Raw genomic sequence first — 13,097 nt, forward strand, 5'->3', positions numbered from 1 at the left:
TGCTAGCTACAGTTAGTTTGATGGATTTCGTTGAAGTCCAATACAGTAGTTATGCTGCATGCGATCCAGTTCTCTAGTAATCTTTTCCCAGTGAATGGTGTGTTCGTTTGATGCTGACTACAGGCTGCTCAACACACTGTCTCCACAGTCGTTCCTCTGTTTGACCGTATGTGGGCTGAGGGGATTTCTGTGTGTTTGCGTGTGTGCTTGTGTGCGTCTGAACACTGACGCTGCCTCAGTGTCTTGACAGAACAATGCTCGGGCTGTTCAACATCTGTTTCCTGCTGATGTAAGAATGAGTTTGAATATGTTAAAGGTGTTTCAACTTTTCATTTCATTAGTCGTATGTACGGGATACGCATGGTAAACATCGTCCAATGAAATGCTTACTTGCAGGTTCCTACTTGACAATGCAACAACAACAATAAATAATAAAAGATGTGTGTGTGTGTGTGTGTGTGCTCTGTGTGTGCTGTGTGTGCTCTGTGTGTGTGTGTGTGTGTGTGTGTGTGTGTGTGTGTGTGTGTGTGTGTGTGTGTGTGTGTGTGTGTGTGTGTGTGTGTGTGCTGTGTGCTGTGTGTGCTGTGCGTGCCGCCGTGCCCAGAATGTTCTGAAATCCCCTCAGCCCAGTCACACATAGACAAGGGGAGTAAATCACACGTGGAAGAGACACAGCACAGTGTCTGACAGAGGAAGAGACACAACACAGTGTCTGACAGAGGAAGAGACACAACACAGTGTCTGACAGAGGAAGAGACACAACACAGTGTCTGACAGAGAAAGAGACACAACACAGTGTCTGACAGAGAAAGAGACACAACACAGTGTTTGTCAGAGGAAGAGGTGTCCACGTGATCTATCTCTCTGTCTCATTCTGTTATGAGTACAACCCTACCTCACACAGGAAGCGGCGCAGATCCTAATCCAGGCACTTGTCATCCCCCGTTTGGACTGCTGCAACTCACTGTTGGCTGGGCTCCCCACTTGTGCCATCAAACCCCTGCAGCTTATCCAGAACACAGCAGACCGCCTGGTGTTCAACCTTCCCAAGTTCTCCCATGTCACCCCGCTCCTCAGTTCACTCCTCTGGCTTCCAGTCGAAGCTTGCATCCACTACAAGACCATGGTGCTTACCTACGGAGCAGCAAGAGGAACTGCCCCTCCCTATCTTCAGGCTATGCTCAAACCCTACACCACAACCTGAGCACTCCGTTCTGCCACCTCTGGTCTCTTGACCCTCGCACCCCTATGGGAGGGCAGCTCCCGCTCTGCCCAGTCCAAGCTCTTCTCTGTCCTGGCACCCCAATGGTGGAACCAGCTTCCCCTTGAAGCTAGGACAGCAGAGTCCCTGTCCATCTTTCGAAAACATCTGAAACCTTACCTCTTCAAAGAGTATCTTAAATAATCCCAAAAGCATCATGTCAGATGACAAACTATACTGAATGACGAGAGCTGAGTGATCTGTCGATGTTGTCCCCCAACCATCACTATTCAAATGGAACAGCGCCCTCTAGTGGTAGTCTGTCTCAGCTCTGCACTTGGGGTCCGTGTCTGTGCACTGTAGGCTAGTGAGTGTTTTCTCCAAGGTTTATTGTCCAAGGTTGCTTCTCAGGTTAGCTATTTTTTACATTTACATTTTAGTCATTTAGCTGACGCTCTTATCCAGAGCGACTTACAGTTAGTGAGTGCATACATATTTATTTATTATACTGGCCCCCCGTGGGAAATGCTCTACCAACTGAGCTACATCCCTGCCGGCCATTCCCTCCCCTACCCTGGACAACTGTGCGCCGCCCCATGGGTCTCCCGGTCGCGGCCGGCTACGACAGAGCCTGGATTCAAACCAGGATCTCTAGTGGCACAGCTAGCACTGCGATGCAGTGCCTTAGACCACTGCGCCACTCGGGAGAACAAAGAGTGTTTCCATTTCCACTCATTAACATGAAGTGCTCTCTCTCTCTCTCTCTCTCTCTCTCTCTCACGGTCTCACTCGCTCTCTCTCTCTCTCTCACGGTCTCACTCTCTCTCTCTCTCTCTCTCTCTCTCTCTCTCTCTCTCTCTCTCTCTCTCTCTCTCTCTCTCTCTCTCTCTCTCTCTATCTCACGGTCTCTCTCTCTGTCTCTCCCCCCACCTCTTCCCCCTCTCCTCTCCCTCTCTTCCCCAGACCTGAGGAGTAAGTGGTATCTGGTGGTGGACCGCCTCACGGTGCTCTTCCTCAAGTTTCTGCAGTACTTCCAGCAGCTGCAGCGGACCATCTGGTGGCTGCTGGAGCTCCACATCATCAAGATCGTCTCATCCTACATCATCTGGGTCTCAGTCAAAGAGGTGAGCCCACCTATTCAGCCACCATCTCATCAAGATTGCAAGGAGAATACTTGCATGCATGAGATTCCAACATTGATTCCCGCAATCGCTAAACTTGAGAATGGATTGGTAGTGGATTGCATGTGCACAGGGTCTCATCACTGTTCACGTGCTATCTAAATGGTATTTACATTTTAACTGACAACTATCCTCCTCCATCAAAATAGGCTTCCAAAAGCAATTATACATGCAGAAAAAAGGGTTCCAAAAGGGTTCTTCCGCTGTCCCCATAGGAGACCATTTTTGGTTCCAGGTAGAACCCTTTTTGGTTCCAGGTAGAACTATTTTGTGTTTCATGGAGAACCCTCTGTGGTTCTACATGGAGCTCAAAAGCGTTCTACCTGGAACCAAAAAGGGTTCTTCAAAGGGTTCTCCTATGGGGACAGCCAAAGAACCCTTTTAGGTTCTAGATTGTACCTTTTTTTCTAAGAATGGATGGATGCGTTGAACTGTTAGACCACATACTCTACGTCCAGGAAGTGAAGGTGTCTCTTTTGTCCTGTGTTCTCCAGGTGTCTCTGTTCAACTATGTGTTCCTGGTGAGTTGGGCGTTCGCCCTGCCCTTCAGTCAGTTCAGGCCCCTGGCCTCCAGCGTCTGTACCGTCTGGACCTGCGTCATCATCGTCTGCAAGATGCTCTACCAACTCACCTCTATAAACCCCTCTACGTACTCTAAGAACTGCTCCATGGTGGGTAGTGGCCCAGGGAGTGTTGAGGTAGTGGCCCAGGGAGTGTTGAGGTGGTGGCCCAGGGAGTGTTGAGGTAGTGGCCCAGGGAGTGTTGAGGTGGTGGCCCAGGGAGTGTTGAGGTAGTGGCCCAGGGAGTGTTGAGGTGGTGGCCCAGGGAGTGTTGAGGTGGTGGCCCAGGGAGTGTTGAGGTGGTGGCCCAGGGAGTGTTGAGGTGGTGGCCCAGGGAGTGTTGAGGTGGTGGCCCAGGGAGTGTTGAGGTAGTGGCCCAGGGAGTGTTGAGGTGGTGGCCCAGGGAGTGTTGAGGTGGTGGCCCAGGGGTGTTTGTGTGTATTTTCTATCATCTATGTTCCTGTTATTTTTCTCTTTCTATGTCTCTCCTCTTTGAGTGTCTCCTCTAGGGGGTCAGTTGGTCCTAATACAGGCATTATATACTCCTCTTCTGTGTTGTGATAGACTGTACTGGTTCACAATGTTAACGACACTCCTTTCCTCTCGTCTGTAGCCTCTGAACTACACGGATGCCCAGAGGAGTGAGATGGCCCACTCCCTGCTCTACAGCGCCCCTGTGGACCCTGCCAACTGGGTGGGCCTCCGCAAGTTCTCCCCGCTACTGGAGAACCTGAGGGTGAGTGGAGGAGAGAGACGCTGCACTGGGAACCTGACTACACACACACACACACACACACAGTGTATGCACATATGGGCACATATGCAGCCTGTCTCCCTCACATATAACTAAAACTACTGTAACCGTGTTATATTATACACCAGTATCATCTTCCTAACAGCCCTTTGTAGTGCTCAAATTACACTTAACTCTTGGGGATGGCCTGAAAACAGTTGGTTGGACTCATAGAATTAGGAGTTAGACATTTTGAAATTAGTAATTTAATAGGATTTCTATGGTTGGACCAATGTTGTTTATGGTGGTGCCAATGTTTAAATCATTAACATATACACTGTCATTTGAACCCTGACCCATTTATCTGTCCTATCTCCATCTCCTTCCAGAACAACCTGTTGATGCTGGCCCTGCTGGCGTTCGAGGTTACCATATACCGCCACCAGGACCTGTACCGCATGAAGAACAATCTCACCACGCCCGTCACCAGAACCATCTTCCACGACGTCACCCGACAACACCTCGACGACAGCATCCTCAACTGTGCCAAGTACTTCATCAACTACTTCTTCTACAAGTTCGGCCTGGAGGTATGATGTCATGTCACTGTTGAGTTCGAATACGCAAAAACCCTCTTATTATGTTTTTTACTTGTGTGATAGTTGGAATATTTACCAGAATATCTCTGTTTTTAAATACCTTTCATGAACGTCAAAGTAATTGTTGAGTCGCCTACATTGTATGGAATTACGACTGAGCCATAACTCCTACTTCCGAACATGGAAATGTAAAACTTGTAGTGTATTGAGGTTTAAAAAGGCTTCAAAAAGGCTTCTGAAGTTAGAAATTTCCACTTTGACGTTTCCGACTTGATTTTCCCTTATGAAAAATGTATCAACCCCAACAAAAATGTCCATTAATTATAATCAACATAATAATTCACATTTACTATTGCTACAGGATTATTTTCTTGCTGTAGCAAACTGGCACAAACTAAGATCCTACATCTGTAAACCCAATATAAAGTCTCTTGAGACTAAACTTACCTAAACATTATCATCACTATCGTCAGACATGCTTCCTGTTGGCGGTGAACGTGATTGGCCAGAGGATGGACTTCTACGCCATGCTCCACGCTTTCGGCCTGATCGTGGTCATCTACCGGCGGCAGCGGAAGGCAATCGCTGACACCTGGCCGAAGTACTGCTGCTTCCTGGCCTGCATGCTCACCTTCCAGTACTTTGTCTGCATTGGCATCCCCCCGGCCGCCTGCAAAGGTGGGTGGACCAATCCGAGGCTCCCCTGCTGCAGCCATTTTGTTTTGTCTACATGTCACCCCTTGGTATTTCAGTGCAAATTTTTCACAGACACAGGTCATCATCTCATCACTGTGTAATAATAATGTTTTATACATTATACATCAGAGATGTTGCATGTGTCATGAGTCAATAGCGTCTATGAAGGAGAAAACTTACTAAACTCCTCTTCCCAGACTACCGATGGAGGTTCCCCTCGTCCTCCACAGACTCCAACGTCATCAAGTGGCTGTACTTCCCTGACTTCCACACCAAACCCAACCCCATGTTCCTGCTCTGTGAGTACAACCATTGACTGAGCATTTGCCATTAGGATTGGGACTGGGACTGGGTTGTCTTGAAAGTAGTGTGTTTGTGACAACACCTCTTCATCCTCCCGTTTTCTCCTTCTCTTCCTCCTCCTCTTCCTCCTCCTCCTCCTCTCCCGTCTCCTGTAGATGACTTCATGCTGCTGCTGTGTGCCTCGCTGCAGAGACAGGTGTTTGAGGAGGAGAATGAGACAGCCGTGTGCCACCTGGCCGGGGACAACGTGGAGATCTGCAGAGACCTGGACGCCGCTTCCTTCAGTCAGCACAACCCCGTCCCAGACTTCATACACTGCAGGTAGTGGGCTGGTTCACAGGCTGTGTCTGACCCGGGATTCAAACCAGTGACTTGAGAATGAGTTAGCCTTACGAGCTAAAGCCTGTATGCTACACAGTACCAGCCAGGCCCAGGTCTGGTGCACAGGCTGTGCCTGATCAGGTTTCGAAACCTGATACTTGAGAACAAGTTAGCCCAATGTGCTAAATCCCCTATGTTTTCTCAGAGAGCAAATGTGAGTCGTTTGATCTTAGGCAAGGTTAGTCATCAGTCAAGAGTCATTTGGCAAACTACCTCCACTACATGACATTTAGGTCAAATCATTCCACTCTCTCTCTATGTCTCTATGTCTCTATCCAAAGTGCTTATTAAAGAGTCACTTTAGACACTTTCTTTGGGTTCCTCCTCGTGTAACTATCCAATTGTTTTGACGTGAGGTAAGTTAAGTGAGCGATCTGATAGCCCGTCTCGAAGTGGAGCACAGATAACACATTGTCAAACACCTGGGTTTTCCCTCTGCTCTCGCAGCTCTTTCCTGGTATCAGATAACTCTGCGATATTAAAACAATCACTCCATCCTAGCCTTCAACCGTGCCCTGTGAGTGACTCAAACATAGTTTTCCATGTTCCTGTAACTCAATAGTCTTCCTGAAACAAGGAGAACCGTTCTGACACTAGTGGCCTTTAACGCCATGACAGCCGACCCTTTGAACCCGTCAGCACAAGGTTGTATCTGAAACGTCCCCCCCCCCAGACCCATCTGTCAATGTGCTCCGAAGCCTCGATGACACCACTGCTCCTCCAGTTCACATACATACTGTACATCTGCCTGTAAAAACAATGTGAGGTTGTGATGAGGATGATAGTGGTGATGATGTGTCAGTGAAGTCAACAAAATATAAATATTGAATGAATTAAAATATTGTCTTGTAGAATCCTAAAGTACATAACGTAGCTCTGCTCATCACTTGGGCTCATATCTGTATGGATATCAGAAAGCGTGTATTATTACAGAATACTTTTGTTGTTGAACGTTAGCTTTGCTACTGTATATGGCAACGGCATGCTCTCAACATACTCAGGTTTAAAACCTGAGCTCAAATTCGACAACAGAATCCAAACAATGGATTCTGTTGTCGAATTACATTTTTTCTATTTGCCTTTAACCTTTTACTGCAGTGGGCTAAATCAGGGTAGTTTCTTGGTAGTCTCAAACAAATCTACTTTGAAACAAAAGTATACACCTCACACACATGGTTATGGGCTTACAAAAAAGAAGACACAGATATAGAGAAATAGAGTTGAAATGTATTACATTTTGAGTTTGCATTCCAATATTATAAGACTGAAATATAACAAAACTGCTTGACATAGAACACCAGATTTTCGGGTGGGTTTAAAAAAAATGAATTATGAAAATGTGAGAAATATTAATAACATTCCACCCAGGATGCCACTAGGTCATTTGACTGCAGGAAAGGGCTACTAATGAATTTCCCTCCCCCAGATCCTACCTGGACATGCTGAAGGTGATCATGTTCAGCTACATGTTCTGGTTCGTGCTCACCATCATCTTCATAACGGGCACAACGCGCATCTCCATCTTCTGTATGGGCTACCTGGTGGCCTGCTTCTACTTCCTGCTCTTCGGGGGCGACCTGCTGCTCAAGCCAATCAAAAGCATCCTGCACTACTGGGACTTCCTGATCGCCTACAACGTGTTTGTGATCACCATGAAGAACATCCTCTCGGTAAGTGTCGATGACACTGGGTACGGTGTTGTTGAATACTGGGTACAGTCAGAATTCGGCAAACTGAATTTGAGATTAGTAGGGGGCCATCTTGGCACCAAAGGTTGTAGTAAGACATTGGATTCATTGAATATGTGATTAGTTGGGGGGTCTTCTTGGCACCAAAGGTTGTAGTAAGACATTGGATTCAGTGATAGGTGGGAGACATACAGTGGGGGAAAAAAGTCTTTAGTCAGCCACCAATTGTGCAAGTTCTCCCACTTAAAAAGATGAGAGAGGCCTGTAATTTTCATCGTAGGTACACGTCAACTATGACAGACGAATTGAGAGAAAAAAATCCAGAAAATCACATTGTATGATTTTTTATGAATTTATTTGCAAATTATGGTGGAAAATAAGTATTTGGTCACCTGCAAACAAGCAAGATTTCTGGCTCTCACAGACCTGTAACTTCTTCTTTAAGAGGCTCCTCTGTCCTCCACTCGTTACCTGTATTAATGGCACCTGTTTGAACTTGTTATCAGTATAAAAGACACCTGTCCACAACCTCAAACAGTCACACTCCAAACTCCACTATGGCCAAGACCAAAGAGCTGTCAAAGGACACCAGAAACAAAATTGTAGACCTGCACCAGGCTGGGAAGACTGAATCTGCAATAGGTAAGCAGCTTGGTTTGAAGAAATCAACTGTGGGAGCAATTATTAGGAAATGGAAGACATACAAGACCACTGATAATCTCCCTCGATCTGGGGCTCCATGCAAGATCTCACCCTGTGGGGTCAAAATGATCACAAGAACGGTGAGCAAAAATCCCAGAACCACACGGGGGGACCTAGTGAATGACCTGCAGAGAGCTGGGACCAAAGTAACAAAGCCTACCATCAGTAACACACTACGCCGCCAGGGACTCAAATCCTGCAGTGCCAGACGTGTCCCCCTGCTTAAGCCAGTACATATCCAGGCCCGTCTGAAGTTTGCTAGAGTGCATTTGGATGATCCAGAAGAGGATTGGGAGAATGTCATATGGTCAGATGAAACCAAAATATAACTTTTTGGTGAAAACTCAACTCGTCGTGTTTGGAGGACAAAGAATGCTGAGTTGCATCCAAAGAACACCATACCTACTGTGAAGCATGGGGGGTGGAAGCATCATGCTTTGGGGCTGTTTTTTCTGCAAAGGGACCAGGACGACTGATCCGTGTAAAGGAAAGAATGAATGGGGCCATGTATCGTGAGATTTTGAGTGAAAACCTCCTTCCATCAGCAAGGGCATTGAAGATGAAACGTGGCTGGGTCTTTCAGCATGACAATGATCCCAAACACACCGCCCGGGCAACGAAGGAGTGGCTTCGTAAGAAGCATTTCAAGGTCCTGGAGTGGCCTAGCCAGTCTCCAGATCTCAACCCCATAGAAAATCTTTGGAGGGAGTTGAAAGTCTGTGTTGCCCAACGACAGCCCCAAAACATCACTGCTCTAGAGGAGATCTGCATGGGCCAAAATACCAGCAACAGTGTGTGAAAACCTTGTGAAGACTTACAGAAAACGTTTGACCTGTGTCATTGCCAACAAAGGGTATATAACAAAGTATTGAGAAACTTTTGTTATTGACCAAATACTTATTTTCCACCATAATTTGCAAATAAATTCATAAAAAATCCTACAATGTGATTTTCTGGATTTTTTTTCCTCATTTTGTCTGTCATAGTTGACGTGTACCTATGATGAAAATTACAGGCCTCTCTCATCTTTTTAAGTGGGAGAACTTGCACAATTGGTGGCTGACTAAATACTTTTTTCCCCCACTGTAGATAGATAGAAATTCAGTCAGTTATTTAAAATGACAAAATGAGCGAATACTGCTGAAACAAGGGGTCTGCAGCAGCCATAGAGATACAATATAATATGTTATTTTTAAATTCTGCAGCAACAGTCTACAGTAGATATAGTGGTGTCATGTTTTAGCTGACTGTGGTTTATGCTCTCGGTCTTCAGATACTAGCCTGTGGATACATAAAGTCCCTGGTCACCAATCACTGTTGGCTCATCCAGCTCTTCAGCCTGGCCTGCACTATAAAGGGCTATTCTAAGCGTAAGTGACCGTACTACCACTGTAAAGCAGAATGCCTTTAGAAACGCACCTTCTCTGTTTTGATATGTGACAGCAAATGTACACTCGCTTAAAAGGATTTGCCAAGCATTGTTCAGTTTAATTTGGGGAAATGCTTGATGATAGCTCCATCTGAAATTAGTGGGGGCTGTACAGTATATTTGGGGTTGAGGAGAAAAGTTGTATTTCACTTTCTTCCAAATGTAAAGAATGAACAAATATTTTATGATTATGTTTTTGAAATCCTTGCAGCTGAGCAACAGGCCAACAAGCAGTGTGAGTTGCCTAGCGACGAGGCAGGCATCATCTGGGACAGCATCTGTTTTGCCTTCCTGTTGCTACAGCGACGCGTATTCATGAGCTACTACTTCCTGCACGTGGTCGCCGACATTCGCTCCTCACAGATCCTCGCCTCCAGGTAAACTTTACTGTCGTTTGGTTTAGTTTGGTTTACCTTTACTTTCACAATGACCATCCACATTGGAAAATGAAACTTTACTGTGTATTCAATTTATTTGTCAATTTATATTAAATGTATTGTGTGTATGTTGTGTTAGAGGGGCTGAGCTATTCCAGGCGACCATAGTGAAAGCTGTCAAAGCCAGGATCGAAGTGGAGAAGAAGTCCATGGACTTGCTGAAGAGACAGTGAGAACATGTATTTTCTACAGACATATAATATACACATATTGTATAACACATAAATGCCATACACACACATATATTATACACTCATTACACATCTATGAGATACACAGAGATTTAATATAATAATAATAATTAGCTGGGCGCTTATATTTGTCCTATTTTACACATGTACAAGTGTGTATTATATGCATTTTTTGCATACCCCAACTCATATCCCAACACATTAGACAGACAGTATATGACGTAAACTCTGTCATAACAGTGGTGATTTTATTAGCTCTCACTGAAAAGAGAAGCCTCCCAGATGTTACCATGTATGTACTCTCAAATTAACCCTAATTCCAGGATATTCCAGTCATTACTACATTCAGGTCTGATTAAAGACACCATTCAACTTCACTTGGACAGTGCTTCCTTGTAGCAGTGTAGCCTGACTGTGATTTATGATGCTTGTCCTCCTACACTGTGTTGATGTACCTTAGTTTTTATGTCTGGAGCTGCAGGGCAGCAGTGTGTTAGTGGGACACATAGGAGAACAAGAGAATCAGTCAGCACCCCTCTCTCTCTGTAGGTCTTGGTGTTTCTCTCTCTCTCTCTCTCTCTCTCTCTCTCTCTCTCTCTCTCTCTCGCTCTCTTCTCTATCTCTGTGTCTTTCTCTCTATCTCTGTCTCTGTCTCTCTCTCTCCCCCCTCTCTCTCTCTCTCTCTCTCTCTCCCTCTCTCTCTGTCTATCTCTCTATCTGTCTCTCTGTCTCTCTCTCTATCTCTCTCTATCTGTCTCTCTCTCTATTGGTCTCTCTCTCTCTGTTTCTCTCTCTCTCTATCGGTCTCTCTGTCTGTCTCTCTCTCGTTCTATAACTGATTCAAGTATTTTACGTAATTGGTATGTCAAATGTTATGTTCCCTTTGATGGCATAGAAGGCCCTTCTTGCCTTGTCTCTCAGATCGTTCACAGCTTTGTGGAAGTTACCTGTGGCGCTGATGTTTAGGCCGAGGTATGTATAGTTTTATGTGTGCTCTAGGACAAAGGTGTCTAGATGGAATTTGTATTTGTGGTCCTGGCAACTGGACCTTTTTTGGAACACCATTATTTTTGTCTTACTGAGATTTAGTCAGGGCCCAGGTCTGACAGAATCCTTGCAGAAGATCTAGGTGCTGCTGTAGGCCCTCCTTGGTTGGTGACAGAAGCACCAGATCATCAGCAAACAGTAGACATTTGACTTCAGATTCTAGTAGGGTGAGGCCGGGTGCTGCAGACTGTTCTAGTGCCCTCGCCAATTCGTTGATATATATGTTGAAGAGGTTGGGGCTTAAACTGTATCCCTGTATCACCCCACGGCCCTGTGGAAGAAATGTGTGTGTTTTTTGCCAATTTTAACCGCACATTTGTTGTTTGTGTTCATGGATTTCATAATGTCGTATGTTTTTCCCCCAACCCCACTTTCCATCAATTTGTATAGCAGACCCTGATGCCAAATTGAGTCAAAAGCTTTTTTGAAATCAACAAAGCATGAGAAGACTTTCCTTTGTTTTGTTTTGTTTGTTTGTCAATTAGGGTGTGCAGGGTGAGTACGTGGTCTGTCGTAGGGTAATTTGGTAAAAAGACAATTTGACATTTGCTCAGTACATTGTACTCTCTCTCTCTCTCTCTCTCTCTCTCTCTCTCTCTCTCTCTCTCTCTCTCTCTCTCTCTCTCTCTCTCTCTCTCTCTCTCTCTGTCTCTCTCTCTCTCTACTCTCTCTGTCTCTCTGTGCTCTCTCTCTCTCTCACTCTCTCTCTCTCTCTCTCTCTCTCTCTCTCTCTCTCTCTCTCTCTCTCTCTCTCTCTCTCTCTCTCTCTCTCTCTCTATCTGTCACTGTCTCTGTCTCTCTCTCTATCTGTCTCTCTCTCACTCTCTCTGTCTCTCTGTGTCTCTCTCTCTCTCTTCTCTCACTCTCTCTGTCTCTCACTCTCTCTCTCTGTCTCTCTCTCTCTCTCTCTCTCTCTCTCTCTCTCTCTCTCTCTCATTCTCTCTCTCTCTCTTTCTCTCTCTCTCTCTCTCTCTCTCTCTCTCATCTCTCTGTCTCTCTCTCTCTCTCTCTCTCTCTCTCTCTCTCTCTCTCTCTCTCTCTCTCTCCTCTCTCTCTCTCTCTCTCTCTCTCTCTCTCTCTCTCTCTCTCTCTCTCTCTCTCTCTCTCTCTCTCTCTCTCTCTCTCTCTCTCTCTCTCTCTCTCTCTCTCTCTCTCTCTCTCTCTCTCTACCGGATACCAGTCTGAACACATCCACACACCAACTCCAAGCCAGACACTAGCCCCTATTACTGCCCCACCCACGCCTTGCGTGGAGGAGATTTCACCGCAAGCCCAAAGTACAAATTCATTGTCAATTATACACAGTGGTCAGAGCCTATTGGTCATTAGTGGTTGTTTCTATCTCTGTGTCCAATCAGAATGGACCGCATCAAGAGTCGGCAGCAGAAGTTCAAGAGGGGGAAGGAGAGGATTTTGAGCTTAGCGCAGGAGAGCGGAGACGCAGGCCACGGCTTCACCGAGGACGAGGAGGATGAAGGTGGGGCTTCTGGGCCTTGAGGAACTAAAAGCCATGATTGATTGAATGATATTGTGTGTCCTGCCAACCCATGTAGGCCTATAAAGTTTTGCTGATTTAACGATAAGTCTGTTTGACATATCACAACAATTACATAATATACACTGTCCATTCAAACCATCATGTACTCCCTGTTCACCCACAACTGCATGGCCAAGCACAACTCCAACACCATCATTATGTTTGCTGACGACACAACAGTGGTGGGCCTGATCACCGACAACGATGAGACAGCCTATAGGGAGGAGGTCAGAGACCTGGCAGTGTGGTGCCAGGACAACAACCTCTCCCTCAATGTCAGCAAGAGAAAGGAGCTGATCGTGGACTACAGGAAAAGGAGGGCCGGACAGGCCACCATTAACATCGATAGGGCTGTAGTGGAGCGGGTCGAGAGTTTCACGTTCCTTTGGTGTCCACATCACCAACAAACTAT

The 13,097-nt window shown here is 45.9% G+C and overlaps 1 protein-coding gene across 1 annotated transcript in view; it reads left to right on the top strand.

Moving 5' to 3' along the window:
- Window positions 1-13,097, top strand: part of LOC121549674 (piezo-type mechanosensitive ion channel component 2-like) — a 54,662-nt gene that overhangs the window by 14,763 nt on the left and 26,802 nt on the right. Inside the window, exons 11-22 of the mRNA XM_045210314.1 lie at window positions 2,165-2,325; window positions 2,877-3,053; window positions 3,556-3,678; window positions 4,065-4,265; window positions 4,748-4,952; window positions 5,168-5,269; window positions 5,429-5,594; window positions 7,081-7,324; window positions 9,318-9,414; window positions 9,685-9,850; window positions 9,990-10,079; window positions 12,507-12,625. Coding sequence (XP_045066249.1) covers window positions 2,165-2,325; window positions 2,877-3,053; window positions 3,556-3,678; window positions 4,065-4,265; window positions 4,748-4,952; window positions 5,168-5,269; window positions 5,429-5,594; window positions 7,081-7,324; window positions 9,318-9,414; window positions 9,685-9,850; window positions 9,990-10,079; window positions 12,507-12,625 — 1,851 coding nt within the window. The remainder of the gene's footprint in view (window positions 1-2,164; window positions 2,326-2,876; window positions 3,054-3,555; window positions 3,679-4,064; window positions 4,266-4,747; window positions 4,953-5,167; window positions 5,270-5,428; window positions 5,595-7,080; window positions 7,325-9,317; window positions 9,415-9,684; window positions 9,851-9,989; window positions 10,080-12,506; window positions 12,626-13,097) is intronic.

The sequence above is a fragment of the Coregonus clupeaformis genome, chromosome 34 (assembly GCF_020615455.1).
Source record: "Coregonus clupeaformis isolate EN_2021a chromosome 34, ASM2061545v1, whole genome shotgun sequence".
Lineage (NCBI taxonomy): Eukaryota > Metazoa > Chordata > Actinopteri > Salmoniformes > Salmonidae > Coregonus > Coregonus clupeaformis.